The following is a 26,334-nucleotide window of genomic DNA, read 5'->3' on the forward strand; positions in this document are numbered from 1 at the left end:
AAATGATTGATTTGTTAAAGTATGCATGACCTTTTATTCAACATAAAGGTGGGTGGGAGGGCCCAAGGACAATTCCATCTTGCATCTCTTTTTTTTTTCTTTGCAGTATATACTCTTTGGGGCCTAGTTTTTCAAACTCTCATCCAATCTGCCACTGCAGTGGCACTCCTAGATGGGGCACCTGTTTGTGCCGCCCACTTGTGTCGCTTAGCATAGTAATCCAGCTACCTCGGTGCAACCTTTTGGCCTAAAAACAATATTGTGAGGTGTAAAGTGTTCAGAATAAACTGGAAATGAGTGGAAATTAATGTTATTGAGGTTAATAATAGCGTAGGAACAAAAAAAAAAAAACAATTCTGTGATTTTAGCTGTTTTTATGCTTTTTTCCCAAAAAATACAGATCCAAAACACAAAACCCAGAACCCGGAAGGGTGGTTTCGCCAAAACCAATCCAGATCCAAAACACGAAAGATCCAGATCCAAAACATGAAAAGTGGCCGATGCACTCCGCTAAAATGAATATAATTAAAAAAGGCCTTATATTTGCTCCATCTAGAGATATGGATAGTTTCAACATGTACATCGACCTACAGAAGTATATAAGAAAAATGACCCTAAAGAAGTTTTTCCAACAACATAAGAATGATAAACAAGAAAAAGAAGCAGAACAAAATTATATATTTACACATACGGATCTGAAAGAAAAATCTAATTTCTACCCAAAACACAAGCCGGCAGACAAAGGAGGGGATATGGTCATCATGGATAAGATAAAGTATGATATAGAGGCCCTATGATTTATCAGATAAAAAAAAAAAAAAAAAAAAACTTCTGAACCCCTGAAATCAGACCCGATAGGAACGTACCAAAAAGAAATGGAAGATCTGAGCAATGAAGGGCGAAGAGAAGGAATATTAAATAAATCTGAATACCAATATATTAGACAACAATTTCCAAGGACATTTGTGTTTTACTTTTTGCCAATAGGTACACACAAATCAAGAGAACCCACCGGGACGTCTCATAGTATCAGGAATCGGATCACTTACCACCAATCTGTCCGAATACATTGAGTGAATACTACAACCCTCAGTAATCATTCAACCAATTCATTTAAAAGGACACCACCCAGACATTAGAAACTCTAAAGAAGATAGAATGGAAAAAAAAGAATATACTCTGGTCTCTTATGATGTAAAGTCTTTGCATACTTGCATCGGACATGAAGATGGATGTGAAGTAATCAAAACAATTCTGGAGAAGGAATGCGAAATGCCAGAAAAGCAAATCAAGTTTATCCTTAAAGGGATTAGGTTCATATTGAACCACAATTACTTCTGGTTCGGTGACTCCTATCATAAACAGGTTTGCGGAACAGCTATGGGGAGGAAATTTTCCCCTAGCTACGCGATCCTGTTTGTGAGTAACTGGGAGTCAAAGAAGATATGGAACAATCATCCCCAGAGAGATAAAAATCATAATTTGGAAGAGGTATATAGATGATATACTAATGATTTGGGGAGGAACACCAGAAGAACTTGGGAGTATTCACAGAGTATATAAATCTAAACCAACTCAATCTGGAATTCACTGGAACATCGAGCAAGCAATCAATAGATTTACTAGCTCTTACCATTTTTATAGAAGAAAATAAAATTCACACAAAAACCTTCTTCAAACCAGTCGACTGCAATTACTTGTTGGGGGAATAAAAGTTATCATCACACAAAAACTTGATTAAGAGTATCCCCACAGGACAATTAAAAGGCAGCGTAGAAACTGCTCAAAAAACAGATTTCGAAACACAAGCATTAGATATAAAAAAACGATTCCTAGAGAAAGAATACGATGAAGAATCAATAGAGAAGGCTTTAAAAATAGCAGCCAAAACAGACAGAGGTGAACTTCTAAGATATAAAAAGAAGGAAGAAAGCGAGAACAAAAGACAACCTCTGTTCATAACACAATACAACAATCAACATAATGAAATAACTAGGATTATTAAAAAAACATTGGCCAATTCTTTTAAAAGTCGACGTTTTGAAAGGTATCCTAGAGGATAAACCTAATATCATCTTTAGAAGAGCACGAAGTATAAAAACAGAACTTGTCCAAAGCTATATTTCAAAAATAAAAGAGCACAAAGAAAACCATTCCAACTGGATGACAGACAAGAAATCCGGTTTTTATTACTGTAAGACATGCAAAGCTTGCAAAAAGAGTAAGAATATGACATCATTAACCAACTTCACATTACACAGCACAAAAGAAGACTTCAATATTGAGGAGAAACTTACCTGTGACAGCAAAGGAGTCATATCTACTTACATGTCTGTGTGGCCTACAATATGTAGGCCGCATCATGAGAAACTTCAGTATAAAAGAGTCCCAGAACATATGAGGAATATCACAAAAGAAATAGAAATGCACAGTGTCTCAGACCATTTTAGGAAAATACATGGTCACGATCCAGGACAACTACCGTTTATTGCGATACAAAAAGTCAAGACCCCTTGTAGAGGAGAGAATTACTTGGAGCTGATGTCAAATGAAGAAAGCTGTTGGATATATAATCTAAAGATATCTGCACCGAAAGGCCTAAACATCGACTTTAAATTGTCAAGTTTCCTAAAAGACTAAGAAGATAACTCTCCATTTGGTGAAGGGATTGAAGGAAAGGGGAAACCACACTAAACCTCAAGGGAATATTTACAATCAAACCCCCCTGGTTTGGACCTTGGAAGTGAAGCAGGGCAGGACCTAACAAGTACTGAGAAGGGGAACCCCTCAGGAACTTTAGGTATTGTAATAATCCCATTTGGAAAGCTCAATATGGACACCAACCCTCACAGTGATTGAAGAACACAAATGAGTGTAATAGAAGAAACAAGTCTTAAAGGAACAGGCATGAAAAGGGAAGAAGTAAAAAAGAGAGTGATAATAATTTTAATATCACTATAAGAGATATAGGACAATAATTATGAAAGCCCCTAACATATACAAGAGAACATGGAACAAAGTGTCCAATATAACAAGGCAATATCTAGCACCTTAACCCACTTAATTAGGATTAACATTCATTTATTTCATTCATTTATCAAAATTAGTTTTAAAGTACGTTCAATAGTACCATTTTTTATGTTAAATATTTTACAATTTATATCTTTTTTTTTAGCCTTATATAAATATTTATCTTTATTCCTCCTTCCCTTTTTAAAATTGGTACACTGCCCCATGTTAATATGAAACTTCCAAATAAACAGAACAGCAACCTGATGGATTAATGAAGATTGACAACCCAATTAAGTGCTTTGACAGCCTAATTAACAAAGAACCCACACAGCTAACTTCCATACAAACAGAACAGCAACTCAGGGGCTAATGAAGATTGACAGCCCAATCAAGAATGCAACACTTCAACCAATTAAGGACACCTACAGCATCCCTATAAATACACTTCACAGATAGCCCAAGATTAGAGTCCCTGACGAAGCACGTACGCAACTAACATGCGAAAAGCATTTGACACGCCCCAACACCGACCCAGATGACCAGGGGCCGCAGATGAGGAATATTAACAACTTAAGACACTTCAGACTTACTGCTTGGATAGAGAGCTACAAGTGCTAAACTTTGTAACATTTCCATTAGAACCTGGACACTTTGTAACCACTTTCTGGACCTTTAACAATAATATTGGAAAAACAGGAGGAATGGTCTAATTTAACAGAAACCTCTGCCACAGCGGCTACGGACACCCTAAATGGATAATTATTGGTACAATTTCCACTTGCATGGAGATTATGAGTGGTTGCACAAAGGTTTTAATTGAATTTTATTGATTTGATAATAGTATATGTCTGTTTTATCCATTTATATTCATGAATTGTTTTATGTTTGTTTATCAATAAATATACAGTATAACATTTTTCATACATACAAATTTTCAGTTCCTGCAAACAATCCTTATATTATTAGGTGAGTGCCATAATAGGTTTAAACATATATTTTCTAATTGAAGTCAGGGTTAGGCTGCTTTTACATATTATTTGCCCCTTCTTTAGCAAATATGGTGTTAGATGTGCCTGACACTATCAGTACTCATTGTTACATTACGGTCTTTTCAGCATTAGTACCTTCTAAACAGCTTCCACTGTACCTGGTGCTGGCTGGGCTGAAGGGCAGTCTTTTGTGGGAATATGTGGAGCTCAGTGACACATAAGGCTATTGGAGGGTTAATTCCAGGCATTCTCCTCCCATAGGACAGGCCTGAACCTCTGCGCTCACTGTGAGCAACGTTGCTATGGTGCCTCCTTCTCCAGTCTCTTTGAGGCATCCAGTGTCGGAATGGGGCATGAAGGGCCCACTGGGGCAATGCAGGGGTAGAGACCTAGGCTAGCCACCAATCCGTGGTCCTACTCTGCCAAGTAAATGACCCTCTAATAGAGTAACAATGTATTATTCGAGTTTAGGGTCTGGAACCTGAGCCTTATGACACCAGGTATTTCCTCTATCCCCCTGTGGTCCTGCCTGACTCTGGAGGCATCAGACTGTCTCCTCTTGTCCCAGACCCTGGCAGACGCACTCTACATGGACAGGGAAGACCATCATGCCGCTGCTCTCACTCTAATCCGCACCTCGGCCGCAATATATGGTACTGCCAAGAAACTGCACACAGGATCCCATTACTAACTAGGTACCTCACCAACGGCAGTGTCGTAATAGGGCACCAATGCACCGATGTTTCCAGGTATAGTGATGTAGTAATTCTACCTACTTTGGTGTTGGCTCCGCCTACAGTTGATTTGGTGCCACCCATGTGAGGCCACTTCCAAAAAAATTTCCAGGGCTACTTTTAGTCCCCAATCCGCCCCTGTAAGGAGACTGCACTGATTAATTTGATATGAGACACTTGTATATCTGTGTGCGACCAAGTCAGTAAATGAAGTACAACGTTACATGGCATGGAAAAAAAAAAAAACGTGTCCAATTCTTCGTAGCACTTCCTATATAGATTCAGACTCAGATATAAAAGTATTGCGTATCAAATCCATCAGTGCAGTCTCCTGGTGTGTCTTGGTCGCATCACGTTGTGACAAAGAAGCATTTTCTGGCAAAAAAGACAATCTTATAAAGAACGTATCTGCACAAACCACTCTTTGATTGAATATCCTTCCCACTACTCTGTTCATTTGTTGGTCATAGTTCTTAAGAGGGGAGGTGCATCCAGCAATAAAATTAATCACAACACTAAAGCAAAGAAGCAAAGTATTCCTGTCACGGGGCACTCACAGAGTAATCATATCAAACTATAACTTCTAGTGACCCATCAACAAGTTATAGAAGAGATTGAAAGAATTCCCTACATACTTATTGTATTACACTGCCTAATACATTTGGCTCTAGCAATTGTGGCAAGAGAGCAGAGAGTTTTATAGTATATGTATACAAATGGGAATAGTATAATCCAAGAGAGCTCGATACATTTTGGATGTGCCAGAAATAAGTTAATACTATAATTATTTGTAAAATTATTAGGTAATCATCACTCAGTCAAGACAAGAGCAATATATGGTAGGAAGATAAATAAGCACAGTGGATCAAGTATTGAATTAAATTTATGAATTCAATTAACAAGCTGATACAAAGCGTAGCATATAGACCATTTTATTACGTATCAATAGACTATGGTGGAGAACACTAGTTTTAATTCACTTGCACATTTATTTTTTCACAATATATATTTTTTATATTTCGCTGACCTAACATTTTACAGGACTTAATAAAAGTTACATTTTAATGTTGATGGGTCACTAGAAGTTATAGTTTCAGATATGATTAATCCGTGAGTGCCCCATGACAGAAATACATTGCTTCTTTGCTTTTGTGTTGTGAAAAAGACAATCTGCAAATAAATCAGTGCTTCTTCGTCACAGGTCATGTTTTGGGCAAAAAACATGTTTGGTACAAGCATAGTCACAAGGGACCAGGCGCGCTGCAAGGGGCTATTTGGCGTGACTGCAGCAATAGTGTATGGTAACACATCTGTATGTGTGTGTGCGCATATAACAGGGAATATAGATAGTAAGCTCCAGTGGGGCAGGGACTGATGAATAACTAAATATTCTCTGTAAAGCGCTGCGGAAATACGTGTACACTTTATAAATACCTGGTAATAAAAAAAAAACTAAATGACAGTATTGGAGCTGTGAAATACATAGATATTTATGATATATCTTAGCAGTAAAGCTAGAAAAAGCAACAGTTTGTAGAGCCGCCTCACACCCCCAAAAGTGTCCTATATTAGGGGAACCTTCCTGTGCTTGTGGTCGTTGAGTACGAGCCCTAAAAGGGTCAGTCAAACAAAAATTAAACCCAGTGAACTAATTTACTCTTCAATACAATATTCTGTTTTTGTAGACCTAGATATAAACGGTTTGTATGTATCCTTACTTGCTATGTGGAAGTCTGTGATGGGAAGATCGGTGCCCTCGTGTTTTGTATCAATTTCTACTAATAGGGCATTTTTGCTGTTTGTGTTTGTTGTCTGGTTGCTGCTGTACAAAAGGTGCTCAATGTTACTGACTTTACAGCTGACCCCACATCCCGGCACTGCCTGGAAATCAGAACAAGTACCCAGGTTCTCCGTGCTCAAGACCTGTGAAAAAATAACAGATAGCCGAGACAATTAATGAACAGAATCTAATTCATAACAGGAAACCTTTTCTTTCCGATATAGTGTGTACAAGTCTATCTATTGTTCTTGGTGACTCTGTGCAGCCAAAGATGGATCCCCTATTGATGTGGGGTAATAATTGAGCTCAGCAGCCATGGAGGATATTTGCAGAATAAGGCAGAACTCATAGGTCTCCTGTGCAGAGCAATGACGGTTATCACATGTACTACATGGAACCTGTAGTCTTCTTAGTGAACAGTTTGAGTAGCCATCGCCAGTGTGAAAAATTACCTGTTATCTGTACATATATAAGCGGTCTTACATAAGTGCAAATATGAATAGAAATATCACTTATATTGAACCTAATAAATATACAAATGACATCCTCTTATCTTCCTCCACCCACAGCGCCAGCCTCATACAAAAGCCAGAGATATAATTACCAATGTTGCACTGATGGCTAGCTAGCCAGACATATAGTTTTACAATTTTTAAAATACACTTAGCGCCAATGACCACGGTATGCTGCCACACCTACCAGCACTCTCCATCAAATGTATATGGATCAGATTAGGAAGATCTGGCAAGCCAAAATTCTGTGACCATAGGCTGATTGCATGGCATGTTCTACAAATTAAACAGCCATATAGACTGATTGTAGAACAAATCTGCTCTACTTCCTGCACAACATGTACAGTATATCTGGGCAGTCCAGGTAAATCCACTGCCAAACATCCAGGTCTCCATGTGAGTGGACATCATTCAAGTCTTTATACAGATCCTATTTTCTTTACCTCTTTGCAATGCTTTGTGACTGCTGATCCTAGAGGATGTTCACTGTTGCTCTCTGCAGTGCCCACAATTGCCAGTAGTTTATTTGATGGCATCCTGTTACTTTCTACCAACACCTTTACTTGCATAACAACTGGTGAGCCATGTGTGATTGTGCCAGTCTTATCAAACACAATAGTCTTCACCTGAATTAACAGAAAATACACTTTAATTTCTTGTCACATATATTTTAAAAAATAATAAATATATATATTTTTAAAGTAAATGGAGATAAAAGAGCATCTACTAGTGTAAAAACAATAATAAAGTGCCACATAAAGTGCATAAAAATATGAGAGGATCCAGAAATTTATCTTAAAAAGGAATGATCTTCAGTCACCTGACCATCAAGTAAATTCAGTATACTGTATATGTAAAAGAAATGCATAAAAATCACACATAGTGTGTGCCGCACAAATGTGTCCGATGGAGCAAATAACATTCACATATAAAACAAATAGTGCAAAAAATTAGCAACACTTAGGTCCCAGGATGTGCTGAGTCCACTCTCCCTATAACCCTGCCCCCAAGCCAGAGGCATCTCAGTTTGTAAGTAGCCAAAGGCCGGCGGAGGAAAGAGAGAGACAGAGAAGACTGGAACACTCAAGAACCACACCCACAGGAGAAGGAGATGTTAAACCGGTGACCAGTAACACAGCCCATATGAAGCCAGGTGCATCAGGGAGTATGCCCTGTGGACTTCGAAGAAAGAGATAACAGGGGTAAGTTCTTACTATAGCTCATTTTCTTCTTCAAGGTCCATAGGGGCTCCACAGGGTTGACCTTGGGGATGTCCCAAAGCAGAGGGTGGGGAAGCTCCTGCGCTGAGAGGAGAATCTGGTGCCCAAAGGAAGCATCCTGAGAGGCAAAGGTATCCAATGCATAGAACCTTACAAAGGTCTGGCAGAAGACTACGTGGCCACCTTGCAAGGCTGAACAGCCGAGGCGCAACAGCGAGCCGCCCACGAGAGGCCCACAGCCCGAGTAGAATAAGCATCAACAGAAGCCGAAACAGAAAGGCCTTCCTATGTTTAGGCCCCTGAGATAGTCATACGAAGCCATCTAGCCAATGATTGTTTATTGGCCGGCCATCCTTTCCTGTGAAATAGATAGAGCACAAATAAGGAGTCTGAGTTCCGGAACGAACTGGTATTGTCCACGTATGGAACACAGGCAGCCTTGCCAGTGGAACACAGGCTTGCGGTTCCTATGGCAACAGCAGCAATGGATCCAGAAGTGCAGCGATGAGCCTGTCTGGTGGTAGGTGCCCCGAAGTCCGGTGGTGAGCGGGAGTTCGTGGCGGGGAGTGGGGTATATATGTTGGGGTAAGTGTTATATGTTTGCTGTATTTGTCTGGTGTTTGGTCTTGAAGACGGAGCTGGTGCCCTGAAAACGTTAGCCCCAATACACACGTTTCTGCTTCATAGCCGTCTCAGAGTGCCGCTCTTCTTGCTTACTATAATATATATATATATATATATATATATATTAATTTATTACACACACATAATACTTGGACACATATATACACACACATATACCCGGTACTCTCACGGTGGAAAAAATAATAGCTTGCTATGGTTCCTTCCCAGAGTGCAGCATCAATCAATATATCCAAACAAATAGGGCGGCACTCAGTCTTACAAGCAACTTTTAAAGGTCCTTTATTCACTCCAACGTTTTGTGGTCCCCCCCCCTTCATCAGGGACAGCAGTTTAAATCTTAAAAGTTGCTTGTAAGACTACGGAGTGCCGCCCTACTTGTTTGGAAATACTGAGTGATGCTGCACTCTGGGAAGGAACCATAGCAAGCTATTATTTTATGTGAGTGCCGGGTATATGTGTATTTACATATACAAAAAATAAATAAATAAAATGTGTGTGTGTGTGTGTGAGAGTGTGTGTGTGTGTATGTATGTATGTATATATATATATATATATATATATATATATATATATATAGACACACACACACACATTAATTGTTACAGTAGTAAGACAACATTTAGCTCTGAGTATTAGTAAAGGGGAGTCATGCCCATCACTTATGTTTGTACAGTTTTATCTGCCTATTTTATGAAATCCTTTATTCTAGACAGATGTAAATCCATTCCTGAGTATCATAATTTAGCTGATCGTACTTATTTCCTATAAAAAAAATTGAACTGTATTAAGACTAACTGACTTTATATGCTTATCAACATATTTTATTATTTTTTATTTTTATATTAAGTTTTGTTAATTTTAAAATTAGCCTCCTTGTTCTCATGACACCAATTTATTTACACTTATACAATCGCAGTGAAACCAATTTGTCGTCTTGCAGCCTGTTCACGTGTCAGGCACAGAGTTATGGGAATCAGATAAACCCTTAACAGTGAAGAGGATGGGTCCCAGCAGAAAACCCTGATAACTCACAGCCGGGGGAGCAGGCAGTAGGTAACTTTTGGGAAAATCTACTACAAAAAGGGAAATTACTCTGTAAATAGCATAAGGGAGTGACTGAAAGCAAAGAAGAGGGAACATATAAACTGCTGTTAATGAGTTAAAAAGCAAACAATATAAACTCATGATGACAGGTCTATAATCACCGGGAGTCTGGACAATGATGTAACCACTACTTCACCAAATGTTTCTTCATAATGAAACCACTTGTGCCATTTCAGACCTAATTTCTGGGAATATCCAGTATAAACTACTTTTAAGCAAATATTGTTAAGTTTATATTAGTGAATGGTCATTAGAAATTATTCATACCTATATATTCATTATTAAACTACACTCTGAATATTTCAAACTGTCGCGTAAAGCCACCTATCTATGTCAGGCTTGATATCATGTGTACTACCCGTCATTTGCTTAGCCACTAAGTGCAGTGAGTGAATTATTTATTTATTACCAGAATCTCACTGAGGCTGCTCAATGGGGACATGCCCATTTGTATGTGTTGTGTGGACTCAAATATGCACTGCAGAATGAAAATCCTATTTGTTTGCTAGCCCTTCCCCCAGAACTTGCATTAGACCCCAGTTAGATTCCCAGGATCTGTTCCTGCACTCCTTAAATAAGTGACTGTTTCCTGGGTCCCAGATCTTGACAGAATGTTGTAAGCACAACAAACCATTGAGACTGTGCCTGAAAAACTCAGCTTCTGCCTCCTGATGTCCTTGGACAAATCACTGTCTCCTTATGTTCCATTCCTCATAAATAGGTTGCACCCTCAATCTATCAATGATACTGTGTCTGAAATGTTCTGTAGAGTGCTGCATAAACCACTATGTGCTATATAAAATATGCATGTTTTGCCACTCTTGTACGAAATGTTAAAAGGACAAGTAGCAAAGTGGCACATAACTTACTTTGTGTGCCATTTCTAGGGGTTCACCTCCTTTAATCAGTATGCCATTCTGAGCCCCAACTCCTGTACCAACCATAACTGCAGTTGGGGTTGCCAAACCAAGAGAACAGGGGCAAGCTATACACAAGACAGTTATGGCAGCTTGAAAGGCAAAGCGGATAATTACTTCCCCCCTTGAAATGCTCTTGTTGTAGCCCTGTGGACAGAAACAGAGGATTTTAAAATATTTTAAAAATCTTTGAAAGTTTTCCAAACTATTTCAGGTCAATTTTAAAATAGTTTTGAAAAACATTCACATTAGACAGAAGCAGAACCGAAATCAAAGTGGGATTCAAATGTACAAAGTCAGTTTAATAAGAGAAAAATAAAATACACATACAGTATTTAAGGAATCAGTTTAAAAAAACAACAACACAACTTTCAAATTACTTTAATATAAAATAGGCAAAGAGAAAATGCAATATACAGGTTGAGTCTCCCATATCCAAATATTCCGAAATACGGAATATTTTTAGCATGACTGAGAAAGTGAAACCTTTGCTTTCTGATGGTTCAATGTACACAAACTTTGTTTAAAGCACGAATTATCAAAAATATAGTATAAAATAACCTTCAGGCTGTGTGTATAAGGTATATATGAAACAAATTAATTTCATGTATGTACACAATCTTTTTTTGATGCACAAAATTATTAAAAATATTGTATAAAATGACCTGCAGGCTGTGTGTATAAGTTATATATAATACATAAATGCATTTTGTGTTTAGATTTGGGTCCCATTCCCAAGATATCTCATTATTTTATGCAAATATTCCGATATTCAAAATACTCCTGGTCCCAAGCATTTTGGATATGGGAGACTCAACCTGTACTTAAAATTGTTGATGAAATCAGTAACTGCACACAAGAGGGCACTAAAGAGCTCTCAGAAAAATATAGTGTGGCCAAATGTCAAGACTGAAAGTTATTTATTTTGAAGAAATCGTGTATAACTATAGATCTAATAGGGTTATAGAAAGTATGAGGACCTAGTAATGAGTCAGGAGGTAAAGCTACAAAGTCATTGTTTACAGAAGACAAATACTGTAGAGTCACACAGGCAATGTAGAAAATACTATAAACAATCACTGTCGTCTTCTGAAGCCTCCGCACACACACAGCCAAGATGGTAGAATTCTACAGAGTCTCTTTGCCATAAGGGAAGTGCCACAGACTGTTCCACATGTTAGACAGGTGAATTACTTCTCCTGTAAAGGGGAATATCATTTTCTACTCACTACATATTTTTTAGGAATGGGATCAAAATCCTGACAGTGGATGCCCAACCTGAAGAAATACCGACTGGAGCTGGTAAGTACCCCCCCGGTGGTGCCTAACCCTCCCTTCCCGCACCCTAAACCTAACGCTCCCAGGGGGTGCCTAACCCTAAGTCCCCCTAGGGGTGCCTAAAAGCTTAACACCCCCCTCGGCTAACAGCTAGATTGGCCGGATTTATCTTCTTCAGGATTTCAGTTAGCTGGATTCCAGCGTTGGGATTAAGATAGGCGTCGGTATTTCGACACCTATTTTAAGACCCGTGCTGGGCATTCACTGTTGGGATTCAGACCGTTGGCATTCAGTCCGCCGGTCACCCAACTACATCTCATTGTTTTGTAGTGCAGGGGGTTAATGTCTGCAGATCAGTGTGATTCTCAGACATTATCTCTCACGTGGGCACACCGTTTGAAAGAGGAGATGCCCCTATTTCATATGCGAGTGACCCCCACATTACAGATGTATTTATGAGAGTGATCGAGCACATAGTATCTTCCACCCATATACGCAAAATATCTGTTTTCCATAGCACAGGGAAATATTGTCTACTAATGAACCGCATAATTTATTTGAAAGCGCGGACTCCCCTACAAATATTGGTGCCATTATGGGGGTGACAGGGCACATACGGTTTCTGTAGCACACGGTAACACTGTCCATTGATCGTAGGCGATCACCAGTCAATAAGTACTTAGGGGACCCATCATTTGAAAGAGGGGACCCCCATTTTTAAAATGGGTGCTCTGTAAATATTGGAAGCTAGGTTGGAGGATACCTTAACCCATCTCTGTACGCCATGTTTTTTTTTGCAATGTAGGAAGTTTATGTCTGGTGATTACACTAATCACCAGACATTAACTTCTATTGAGGCAGCTAGTTTCAAGGAGGGCGCTTTCATACTAGGGGATAATATTTCATTGGGCACTTTGCTACAGATGATGAGTGGAATTCGTCATCTGCCGTTTTGAGGTATATGTGGATGACAAGCGCCACTTGTCCTCCGCAGTGAAGGAGTTAAGATGATGGTGCAAATTGCCAAGAATCACATCACCGTGCTCCCTGTACTGCCCATTTCTCTATGAAGCGAGTGTTGCTGGAGGGTGACTTGCTATCCTGGGAGTCTATGTGACTCCTCAAAAGTCTGTAGTCTACATGAAGTTTCAGTAGTAGGCGAATGTGTTTATTTCAATGGTAATATTTTTCTAGCGAAGAACCAAATAGAACAGATTTTTATATGTATATTTTAGTAATTAAAGTGGATGATTTTACACATTGACTGCAGCCGGCATTTAAATGTGACTGAATGGAAATTGGAGACTTAGCATATTTAATTAAAAAAAAAAAAAAAAAAACTGCAAAGTTAGTACAGGATGACGTCTGCATTGGTAAATAAAGAACAAATATTATAAAGGCGAAAATTGCATGCTAGTCTTTATTTTATTTTGTTTTTTTGCTAGTCCCTGGTTTATACTTACAGGGAAATATTTCTCTACAAGTTCAAAGTCGTGATAACCAATAATAATCCAGACAAACAAGGTGAGGCCAGATACGATGACAATGAAAGGGACAAAATAACCACTCAGTTTATCAGCAAATTGCTGGATCGGAGCCTGGAAGAGACAGAACAAATACATTTCAGAAGTATTATCAGCAGATATGACAACAGGAAGTGACTTGGAATTGTCCATATGAAAAGAGACTACTGTTCTCACACTCCTAACAGCAAGTTACTCTCACCCACTATCATTATCCTTTACTTATAGGGCACCAAGCGGGTACAACGTGCACTATCACTAGGGCCTACACTCTCTAAGCATTCTGCACTCAGTCCTGACCACACGCTCACAAAGACACACACAACTCGGAACAGCAGCATAACAGGAAAAGCACAAGATGGAGCGATAAAGCAAGGAGGGAAAGCATGTGAAGTAACATAACAGGATAGTGATACAGACAAAGATCAGCACATGTACAACCGATACACAAATCATAGCAATAGTATACTGTACATAAAGAAACGAAGCAGCATATTTAAGGGCACAACTCATATCTCCCAACAATTGAACATGCCAAATCATAACAAAATAGGTCCCATCCTAATCTACGCCTTTATATGCCCAAACCCGACCCTAATCCAGCGAGAAATGCCCACTTTTGGTCCAAACTCCACCCCATTTGCAGCCTGTAATTCGTAACAATTGGGAGGTATGTACAACTTGGTGAATTGGAAACTCCTATTTGCGAGTGACTCATTAGTATATTATTAGTATTCTGATCGTGAGTTATCTACATAAATACAAACTCTGACTGCATACCCTCTACCTGTGTGCATCCTTTTCCCAAAAAGCTAGTATTCCAACCTTAAGCTTTTCTACCACATCGGACGTCTCTATGGTGGGGCCTGGCTGCACAGAATAGGGGCGTGGCTGCACAGAGTAGGGGCGTGGCCACACCCCCAGTAGACTTATTTTTCTTTCGGAACCCTGGAACACTAACAATAGGTCTATCAGACTTAAACATTTTTCACATTTGTAAATAAAATTAATAATTTATTTGAAAATCTGAGGTCTTCAGTACCTTTCTATAATATTATCTCTGTATCAATAATATCTAAATAAATTTTGGGAATGTTGATAGTTTAGCTGTTATAGAGAATTTGCATCTCTCAGACCCCATGGATAGCGATAGTGTGGTAACATTTCCGGAAATAGTTCACTTTACATTTTCTTATTTCGGATGAAGGATGTAGGTGATCTACAGTGAGAACAACATCAGACAAAACAAAACTGTCTTGGCCAGGCATCTGTATCTTTAACAGCTAGCTTAGTCTGATCGTTCCATGGTTGGAACGACCAACTTTACCTCATGAAACCCGGGTGTTATTGCAGAGTATCCTTCAAGTAAACCCGGTTCCAGCACAACCTACCAAGGACTGCAACGTCGCCAAAGACGTCATTCAAGTGTACAAACTGTGAAATGCCTATGTGCATGGCTCACCATGCAATTTTGGATTTCCGACTGTCTGCGATTTGTTTTTACCATTACCCATCTGTGGATAATTCCCTTTAGTTCTAAAACATGTGTAATTTAATGAATAAATATTCACTGATTAGTGTCTATACAGTTGGGTCTCATGGTTAGCGATAACGTGATTTTTTTTTTTTTTTTTAAGGTTAGTGTTCCAGGGTTAAATACAATCTTTTAATGTCACCAGCTGTGGAGACACCTATCTCTACAGCGTGCAGCACAACACATAAGAAATAATGGTCTATCAGTTACTAAACTGAACTCCTTTAGTGCATGTGGGTGATGCCAACTGGGCCAGGTGCTGTATCCATATCACCCTTGTTTATGCTTAATTGAACCTCCTAGGTGCATGTTTTTCTAATGCTGTGAACAGACGATAAGGTTTGGGCTGTAGTCCATTTCTTATTACATAGATCTGTTACCTTTGATGTTTGTGCTTCTTCCACAAGCTTAACTATTTGTGAGAGGGTGGTGTCCGACCCAACATGAGTGGCAGAAATGAGTAGGGACCCATTTTGGTTAATAGAACCGGCAATAACACTGCTCCCTTGTTTCTTATTTACAGGCATGGCCTCACCTGTGTAACAAAAGCATATAGTCTTTTATGATTTTACATCTATAATAAATGCTGCATGCAGACAATGTCATTAAATTCACCTCCTGCAATCACAGGCTAAAGAATAATTAATTATAAAAAGTATTAATGTGATGTTTATTCCCATTAAAAAACATATAATGTGCATTAATAGTCTACCTTTCCCATGCAATTATGTTTTCTATTTATAGGTTATACATTAAACACTAAAGCAAAACAGAGGCCCTGATTCAGAGCCGGACGCTCTGAAAGAGCGCTCGCTCTGAATCTGGGCGTTTTTTTTTTTTTTCTTGTGCGGCCTCCTGGCCCCTCGCATTGCTGTGTGTGACCACCCACAGCTATTGCGAGCGGCCAGGATGATGGTCGCGATGGTCAAGACCATCGGGCTTGTGACAAGACCCTTGTGGTACGGTCTCGTGGCCGCAAGCCCCAGAGAGCTTCTGGCTCTAATAGAGCTGGAAGCTCTCCCACTGACAGTGGGGCCGCCCACAAACAGCAGGCGTTCGCTTGGGAACGCCTCCGTTTGTGAAGCCACCCCCCGGGTACGCCTACCAAACGGGGCGAGCTGTCAATCACCATTGATAGCTCGCCCCCTTTGGTGCGAGACCCAGAGCGACGGAGCAGGCTAACCAGTGGGCAAACTAGCAGGGTCGCTAGCCGGGTATCGCACATGCGCACGATGGAGCCGGCTAACCAGTGGACAAACATCGACCCGGTTGCGAGCGCTTGGCGCTTGCGACCGGGTCTGAATCAGGTCCAGAGTTTAATATGCGTTTCTACTGTAATCAACACACCTCTATAATCCTCACTGTTTACCTGTAATAAGAGATTCATCCACCATTGAGTGGCCTTCAATCACTAGTCCATCCACAGGAAATTTTCCACCAGGCATCACTTTCACAATGTCCCCTCGTTGAACCAATTCCACATGTACCTGCTCTTCACTGTCACATACAAACATAATTAACCCCGTATTACTGAGGGAAGAATAAGCCCATATGACTTATCAAGTTTCATATTTACACCGGCAATAATGTTGGTTGTATTATTTAGTCTAGAAAAGTGAACTATAAACCATTGTATTTGGACAAATAGGATTTTCTTTCAGTGAAATACATGATAGTACGTAAGCAGAAAGGACAATACAATAAAGACCCCAACGGACACAAACATCCAGAAATCACAATACATGGAAAAATGAAGTAAATTGGAGTGGCGTGCGGGGCAGGACAAGAGGATGTATACACAGTCGAGTCACTCCTAGAAGTGTGTAGCCATGAAGTACTTCACATGCCGTGTGCTGGTTTGGTGGGTATATAAGGTGTGCGATAGGCCGCCTGCACACATCACTCGTTGCCGTCATGGGTAAGAGGGGCGATTTATCAGAGTTGCAAAAAGGGACGATCATTGGCTTTCGGGCCAAGCGTGGCAGTATTTCTGAAACAGCGCAGTTTGTGAACTGTTTGCATGCTGCTATGGTTAAGGTGTATCGTCACTGGACAAATGGCACCTTTGCGTGTCACTGCACCTAGGCTAATGAAGGTGCATTGGTGGAAAAGGCTTCAATTTTCACGCCTGTAACGGAAATTGGACCTGCGCTGATTGGCGAAGGGTTACCTTCTCCGATGAGTCACGTTTTCTGCTTCATCGAACGGATGGACATTGGCGTGTAAGGCGAGAAACATCGGAGAACACCCTGCAATCATTGTTGGAAGAAAACAAGCTGCTGGTGGCAGCGTTATGGTCTGGGGAATGTTTTCAGGACATTCTCTGGGCCCACTCATCCATGTGGAAGGCACCCTCAACAGATTTGATTATGAGTCCATCCTTGCAGAGCACGTACACCCATACATGCTGATTGTCTTCCCTGAGGCGGATGAGATCTTCCAGCAAGACAATGCGACATTTCACACGGCTAGAAATGTCTGACAGTGGTTGGACGAGCACAACCAAGACTTCCAAGTGCTTCCCTGGTCCCCTAATTCCCCGGACTTAAACCCAATTAAGCATTTGTGGGAGCACCTCGGTCGTTGTGATCGCTCTATGGATACTCCTCCACGCACCTTCCAGCATCTGTGGGATGCACTGCAGTCAGCATGGCTCCAGATACCTGTGCCAACCCACCTTACTGAGTCACTCCCAGCTCAGATAGATAGATATACATATATAGCGAGAATTTTACCTTATAACAGAGTTATCAGGTCCTAGTGCTACAATGGTGGCTTCGGTTGCTTGCAGAGAAATGAGTCGAGAAAGAGCTTCTGATGTTTTGCCCTAAAACAGATGTAAATCAAGTTGTAGTTTCACATAGAGGTTCCATTTATACCACATGGGTTTGACAGGGGCCCGCACTACTCTGCAATTCAAGTTCTCGGTCCTTCTATTATGAAGCTGTCAAAACGTAGCTTACGGCTTGCTTCCAATTCCATTCTCATATCATGACACTGGTTCTGTCACATGTAACTCTGTCCTCACCAACAATCACACGGATTTATAGTTCACGACTTTCCATATGGTCAGCATAGACTTAAAAAAGGTGTTTTGGCCCTAGCCACAGTTTTCATACTTTAGTTGTAAAAATGTCCATTATATATATATATATATATATATATATTAGATATATATGGTTTTACGGTTGTTCTATCTAAGATTAAAGGTCGCTCTTTCTATAATAGTTATGGCTATTTAGCTCTCAGCAACACTCAGGGGGGTATTCAATTTGGCTGTGATGACGTCATTTTCGCATGTTTCAATTATCCCCGTATTCAATTACAAAGACTTTTCACTACAAACTGAATACCCCCCATAGTATCACTGAGAATAAAACATGTTTTGTTAAATATTTGCTCTGTTCTTACCTTGGCGACATGCTCCAGCCATCTGCCCAGTGCAATGAATACAAACAGCATTGGTGGGGTGTCAAAAAATGTAATTGGGTTCACTGTGGCCTTTTCACACATTGCAACCAGAAGGATAACCAGCGAGTAAATAAAAGCAATAGAGGTGGCCAGAACAATAAGGACATCCATGTTTGCAGTTTTATGCTTCAGTGCTTTGTATGCTTGAATGTAGAAGTACCAGCCACCTAAAAACTAACAGCACCAAGAATTATTACAGGAAATGAATGTTAGTAATTACATGCTTTTATAGAGTGGCACAAACAAATCATGTATACAGGAAAGGATAAACTAGTAGTAAAAACATTTTACTCCCTGATAAAACTGAAGGCGTAAGAGGATAGACTCCCATTGATGTCATGTGCCCCCCCACAATGTCATTTCTGTCCCAACTTTACCCCCTACTTCAGCCACGTCAAGACGGTCTTGTACCAAAAGGCTACTTCAGCTAGAGATACCATTAGGCAAAGGGATGCGGTCAATATCCCGATGGTGGGGATTCCGGCGCTCAGAATGCCAGCGCCGGAATCCCGAGACCGACATCAAGACTGCCGGAATCCTAAATGTAAGCGGCGGGGTTGGGGGGACGGTTAGGGTTAGGCAGTAAGAGGGAGGGTTAGGTTTAGGGTGCAGGGACGGGAAGGTTAGGTTTAGGCACTGGGAAGGGAGGGTTAGGGTAGAGAGAGGGTAAGGATACCTACCGACAGATGTCAATATCCTAACCTTGTCAGGATGCCGGCGTCGGGATTCTAACCACCGGGATTCCGAGCGCCAGCATCCTGTACCCATCCCTTAGGCAAGTGGTGATTCCCGTACCACTAGAATTTATCCTGCTTAAGAAAGAACTCTCTCTCTTGGCACAAGAAGCAAATCTGAGTAGAATCTGGCACACTGCTGATATGGAGGGACCACGGCTATGACCTAGTAGGGATTGAATGCAAAGACAGGAGATGTCCATATGACTTATTATAATTATATACATATTTCTTGGGCCTCCAAGATATAAAGAAACTAAGAGAAAGAGGTTCACTGACAGAAAGTAACTACTAGAAGTGCCAGGACCCAGCGGCATCTTGAAAGTTGCACATATTCTTTCCTAGTGGTTTCTGAGGGACAGAGGGGTAAAAAAAGTCAGGATTTGGATAGCTTTGGTCCTGGAATCAGAACTCTTTGGTTAAACAAAAGAGCTTTTACTTGCAACCTGGAGAACTAACATGTGAAATTTGGATCTACTCTCTAAAGTGGATTAAAGCTATAATAATAAAAAATGTATTGGTTAAAAAGGGACCTACACAAAATAAGAATAAAACATGAACCCTACAGATTGAATCATTTAAATTTTGGCACTCACCGTAAAAACCCTTCCTCTTAATCCAGCTAGGGGACACTGCCATGACATTGGCTAGTAAGGGCCAGCTCAGGATATCAGGCATTAAAGTGACAGCCCCCCTCACTATAATACTTCCACCTGCACTTTAGTTTAATTTTCTAACAAAGCCATATGGAGTAAGAATACAACAAATGCCATAAAATGGAAAACAGAACGCAACATCTCCCAGCTGAATTAAGGGGAAGGTATTTTACGGTGCGCACCAAAATCAATTTTCCTCTTTCATCCATGCTGGGGGACACTGGCGTGACAATGAGACTTCACAAAGCAAGTCTAACAAGAGGGGGCACATCCGGCAAGGTCGCACACACAACTTTGCGCCCAAAGCTAGCATTGCTAGAACAGGAGATATGCGATGACGGAAAACCGCGTCTGAGACGCAACAAGACCACCATATGTACCATATTCTTTAGATATTGATAGGGGGACGTGGACAGTCTGAAAGGAAGGGCCAGGAATTGATAATGCAGATTCTTAATGCAAAACTGAGAAATTAATGGTGAACCTCCCAAATGATGACATGGAGATATGAGTCTTTGAGGTCTATAGACACCAGCTACTCCTCTTCATCCATTGCAGCAATTACTATACGAAGAGACTGCATTTTGAACTTGGCTAAAACAAAGTAACGATTTAGATGCTGGCTTGTCCACCAAAAAGAGACTTTAATAAAATCCTTGACCCTGTTGGGAAACGGAGACTGGAGCAATTACTCCTGAATTTACAAGGGATTGTAACGACAAGTCTCTGGGAAAGGGGTGACATAAAATCTGCTGGGGCAGGACCCCTAGTCAAAGTCCAGAATGTAACCCCCTGTGTACAGCTCTGCTCACCCAGATGTCTGGAAAAGATTGAAGCCAGACCTCCTGGAACTGAAGCAAGCAGGGCCCCACCACCTGAGAGTGGACGAGGGCCCTGTGAATGTCATGTAGTAGGTTTGTCCGCAGGGTTGGAGCTGGACCTATGGGTGGCAAAGGAAGATCTACCCCGGAAGCTTCTCGTAACAAAGGACTCCCGAAAGGACTGAGACCTACCTCTGCCGAAGTAGCAAGAAGAAAAAAATGAGAAGCTTTCACCTTAGGTGCAGAGTCCAGAAGGAGAAGGTAAAGCAAGGCATGAAAAACAAAATTGATTTATTTTTACACTTGAATAAAGATGAAGCAGCATTTGACCCAGGAACTTCAGACTTCTTGAGATATAGGGGTATATTTTCTAAGCTTTGTTAGGAGATGAAGTGAACGGAGATAAGGTACCAGCCAATCATCTCCTGTCATTTTTCAAACACAGCCTATGACATGGCTGTTAGGAGCTGATTGGCTGGTACCTTACCTCCATTCACTTTATCTCCTAACAAAGCTTAGTAATAGACCCCATAAAGTCTGACACACCACATCAATTAAATCTCGAATACCCAGAGCAGGAGCATCCTCCCAGTCTGGATCTTCTAATTCCCCTTCCTCCTGAGAGGAAGCTATTTACTAAAGTGCGGGCATGCAGAAGAAGAGTTGTTGCCCATAGCAACCAATCAGATTCTACTTAGCGTTTAACTAGCACCTTCTAGAAGATAATCGCTAGAATCTGATTGGTTGCTATGGGCAATAACTCCACTTCTAAAAGCCCGCACTTTAGTACATATACCCCCGAGTGTCTACTCTCATAGAAAGCTCTGAAATAGATTAAGCCAAATTAAAGCCTTTGCAACAAACAAAAAACAAAGCAGAGGATGAGACTTGCTTTGAACTAGCCCCTTGCCTTGCTTCCCTGACATATTTGTTAAAAGCAGTAGAGGGGGGAAAAAACAGAAAATCCCGTTAATACACACAGACAGGATAGCAGTAATCCAACTTAAATAACATGCCTAAAGTGAATTACAAAAGTGCTTAAATGTACTGCAGAAGCTTTTTTTTTTTTTTTTTTTAGGACAGGCTAAATAACTTAATCTTGCATAATATGACAAATAACAGGTTCTATACTATAAATGCAGGCTAAATAGTGCAAAATTTGTGTTATGCTATAATCATGCACTACAAAATCACTTTAAATGGTATGCCCAAAGAGTTACTAACATGTGATGTAACATCTGAACACATAAGGCTCCTTCATCAATCATGACATGCACTGTGCAGATTCTTGCAACAATCCTGTTGTATAATAATCAAGAAATACCAAGTAACTTTAACCGGTGTGCTCAATTTAAACAGCCTGCTATAAGGTGTTAAATACCAATACAGCAGCACTAATTCCCCATTCACTGACCACCACACACTGCCCACCCTATTAAGCTGCATGCTATGGATCCTAAAGTAACAGCTGGATGCTTGCAGTCTGGAAGGCAGGAAGCAGCAAGACGATGCCAAAAACCCACTGCGTCTGAGTGGCAGAGGAACCTGGTAACAAGCACCACTCCGGTGTAGTGAGCCGGAAGTCAGTCATAGCAGGGGTTTACCGTCTGGCATGGCTCCCGCATGTTCAGCCGTGGCTGCCAGACACCCTGCACTCCTGACTGCTGAGGCCACTTCAAGCATGGACCCGAGTACTACTCCAGTGTAGTCAGTGGCGTAACTTCATCCCAGGTGCCCAGAGGCAAGATAAATGTTGGTGGAACCACCCACCCACCCCCCCCAAAACAAAATTAAAATGAACCATCCCTCCAGGCACCTAAGCCAGCCCCAGCTGCCGTTGCCCCCCTATGCAGTTCCCCCAGTAGCGGCCCCCTATGCAGTGCCTGCCTATGTAGTGCCCCCCAGTAATGGTCCCCCTATGCAGTACCTCCAGTAGTTGTGCCCCTATGCAGTGCCCCCAGTTGTAATGTTCTTGTAGTGCCCCCAGTAGTAACGCTCCCTGCAGTGCCCCAGTAGTTAGGCCCCTGTAGTGCCCCCAGTAGTAAGCCCCCTGTACTAAGCCCCAGTGGCGGAACTCCCGGGGCCACTGGAATCATTTGCCGCTGGGCGCCAGCCCTGAAGGGGGCACCTGGCTCCATTGTCCCCCAGCCGTTCCGGGCACTGCATGGAGAAGGAGCGTCGCTGATCGGCGCTCCACCTCCATTGGCGTAACTACGGGTGGTGCAGGGGCTGCGGTCGCATCCCCTGCACCCTCCATATGCCGGGCGCCTTCTCTTCAACCCCCACCCACCCCGGCCCCAGCCGGAGCTCACTCCTGCGTTCTGCCTGCCGGGTCCCGTAATGCACTATGGGAGTGATGTCATGACGTCACTCCCATAGTTCCGAGTTCCGAGGAGCGGGCGCCGGACGGCAGCAGCACTGGAGCGGGGTTCAAGGTAAGTATTGGTTTTTTTTTTTTGTGTGACCGCGGGGTGCTCACTACAGGGGGCATTACTGGGGCTCACTACAGGGGCTCACTACAGGGGGCACTACTGGCACTACAGGGGGCATCACTACAGGGGGCACTACTGGGGCCACTACAGGGGGCACTACAGGGGTCCTTACTACTGGGGGCACTTAAAGGGGCATTACTACTGGGGCACTGCAAGGAGCATTACTACTGGGGGTACTACAAGGGCATTACAACTGGGGGCACTACAGGAGCCCTTACTACCAGGGGCACTGCATAGGGGCACAACTACTGGAGGTACTGCATAGGGGGACCATTACTGGGGGGGCACTACATAGGTGGGCACTGCATAGGGGGACCTCTGCAGAGGGCACTGCACAGGAGGGCCGCTACTGGGGGAACTGCATAGGGGGGCGACGGCAGCTGGGGCTGGTTAATTTTAAAAAAAAATTGGGGGGGGTACCAATATTTATCTTGCTTCCGGGCACCTGGGATGAAGTTACGCCACTGGTAAGGCCCCTGTAGTAAGCCCCAGTAGTGCCCCCTGTAGTAATGCCCCCAGTAGTGCCCCCTGTAGTGAGCACCGCGCACGCACACACACACACAAATACTTAAATACTTACCTTGAACCCCGCTCCAGTGCTGCTGCCGTCCGTCTCCGGCGCCAGCTCCTCGGAACTATGGTAGTGACGTCATGACGTCACACCCATAGTGCATTGTGGCACCCGGCAGGCAGAGCGCAGGAGTGAGCTCCGGCTGCCGCTGGGGCTGGTGGTGGTTGAAGAGAAGGAGCCCGGCGCCTGCTGGTAACACACACAGCGGGCGCCCCGCATATGGAGAGTGCAGGGGATGCGACCGCACCCCCTGCACCTCCCGTAGTTACGCCAATGGAGGTGAAGCGCCGATCAGCGGCGCTCCTTCTCCATGCAGTGCCCGGAACGGCCGGGGGACAATGGAGCCAGGTACCCCTTCAGGACTGGCGCCCGGCAGCAAATTACTCCATTTTCTCCGGGAGTTCCGCAACTGAGTGTAGTGGTGACTCGCTGATGAAGGTATGCACGGAGGAAAAAGGAGCACACAGTAGGCTCACTAACTATCTGCTCCCATGGCCAGCACACTGAGCCCTGCCTGGAGGGTCTGAGGCACTGATATACACATAACATTTTTAAAAAGAAAGCGTTCTGACTAACTAGCCACGGGTCTTCTCCTAGGCACTAGGCCCTAGGGGAGGGTGTAAAGTCTAACACCTGTCGCTTTAGTGCCTGATCTCCTGAGTTGGCCCCTACCCAATGTCATGGCAGTGTCCCCCATTCTGTTTTGAAAAAAAAAGCCTGAAAATCTACCTCTCTAATTAGAGATCATTCAGAGACTTCCTCTGTGATGAGGAGAGAGCTTAGATATTTATTGGAATTGGGATCAATTTCCCAGAACTTTAACGAAAATGTCTGCCATGTTGCCACTAAGCTGACTATTGCCCTGGTCAACAATTTCCCAATATTATAGGCTGTATAGCCCAAGAAGGACACATTATTCCTCAATCTTTCTGGCCTGGTGCAACGTGGAGCTTGATAAAAAGGTCTGAAAAAAGTTCCTTGGCCCAAATTTCCACAGTTTTCGATACCCCAACCACAGCGAAATGAGGGTTCGTGCATAACAGTGGAAACCATGAGATTCCAGGTGGTTTATTTACTAAGTGTCGGGGCTACCGATCGCATGTATAATTGTAATTTAAAAGGGCAATGCTTTTACTAGCTGTGTTTTGCTAGTAAAATGATTGCCTTCTTAAATTTCGTGCATAAACCCTATAGGAAGTGCCAGATTTTAGAACCCGACACTTAGTAAATAAACCCCCAAGTTTTATATAAGCTATGCAATGTCATAAACAAACATGGATTTTGGGTATTATGCATTTATTTACCTGCACAGGAATACACAACAGGAAGGACAGCAGGTTCATGATGGAAAGGCCTGGCATGATCTGATACTCCAAGACCATTGTAGGATGATACATTGTTATGTCATCCATGGTCATGTTGCGATGGTGAGCCATCTGATCACTGTCCATGAACATCATGTAAATCATTAATCCCATCACAGGAATGCAGAAGATCAGACTAATCAGGAATGACCATTTCCACCTTGACAACAGAATAATACATTAAGGTGATTCTTTTGTCTTTATCAAAATGTCTACATTATACACATAAAGGCACATACACCAAATATTAGTCAGTGATGTTGAAGTTATATCTTACACAAATACAGTAACAAGTAACACTTGATATACAAAAGGCACACTAGAGAGTGTATGTGAGCAAAACTGATCCAGTGTCTGCGGCAAGTGATGCCAAGCCATGGAGAGAGTGTACTCTGATCCAGTGTCTGCGGCAAGTAATGCCAAGCCATGGAGAGAGTGTACTCTGATCCAGTGTCTGCGGCAAGTAATGCCAAGCCATGGAGAGAGTGTACCCTGATCCAGTGTCTGCAGCAAGTACTGCCAAGCCATGGAGAGAGTGTACCCTGATCCAGTGTCTGCAGCAGGTAATGCCAAGCCATGGAGAGAGTGTACTCTGTTCCAGTGTCTGTGCAAAACAATGCCAAGCCATGGAGAGCGTGTACTCTGATCCAGTGTCTGCGGCAAGTAATGCCAAGCCATGGAGAGAGTGTACCCTGATCCAGTGTCTGCGCAAACAATGCCAAGCCATGGAGAGAGTGTACTCTGATGCATTGTCTGCGACAAGTAATGCCAAGCCATGGAGAGAGTGTACCCTGATCCAGTGTCTGCTGCAAGTAATGCCAAGCCATTGAGAGAGTGTACTCTGATCCAGTGTCTGTGGCAAGTAATGCCAAGCCATGGAGAGAGTGTACTCTGATCCAGTGTCTGCGCAAATAATGCCAAGCCATGGAGAGAGTGTACTCTGATCCAGTGTCTGTGGTAAGTAAAGCCAAGCCATG

General features: G+C 42.2%; 1 protein-coding gene across 1 annotated transcript in view; it reads right to left on the bottom strand.

Annotated features, from left to right (window-relative positions):
• The window catches only part of ATP7A (ATPase copper transporting alpha), a 152,387-nt gene that overhangs the window by 25,756 nt on the left and 100,297 nt on the right, over positions 1 to 26,334 (bottom strand). The window contains exons 9-17 of the mRNA XM_088445554.1: positions 25,298 to 25,517; positions 18,660 to 18,893; positions 17,984 to 18,075; positions 16,618 to 16,745; positions 15,629 to 15,783; positions 13,655 to 13,789; positions 10,866 to 11,060; positions 7,471 to 7,653; positions 6,454 to 6,658 (exon numbers count right to left, since the gene is read on the bottom strand). Coding sequence (XP_088301680.1) covers positions 6,454 to 6,658; positions 7,471 to 7,653; positions 10,866 to 11,060; positions 13,655 to 13,789; positions 15,629 to 15,783; positions 16,618 to 16,745; positions 17,984 to 18,075; positions 18,660 to 18,893; positions 25,298 to 25,517 — 1,547 coding nt within the window. The remainder of the gene's footprint in view (positions 1 to 6,453; positions 6,659 to 7,470; positions 7,654 to 10,865; positions 11,061 to 13,654; positions 13,790 to 15,628; positions 15,784 to 16,617; positions 16,746 to 17,983; positions 18,076 to 18,659; positions 18,894 to 25,297; positions 25,518 to 26,334) is intronic.

The sequence above is a fragment of the Taudactylus pleione genome, unplaced genomic scaffold (assembly GCF_031769625.1).
Source record: "Taudactylus pleione unplaced genomic scaffold, aTauple2 ptg000381l, whole genome shotgun sequence".
NCBI classification, from domain to species: Eukaryota; Metazoa; Chordata; class Amphibia; order Anura; family Myobatrachidae; genus Taudactylus; species Taudactylus pleione.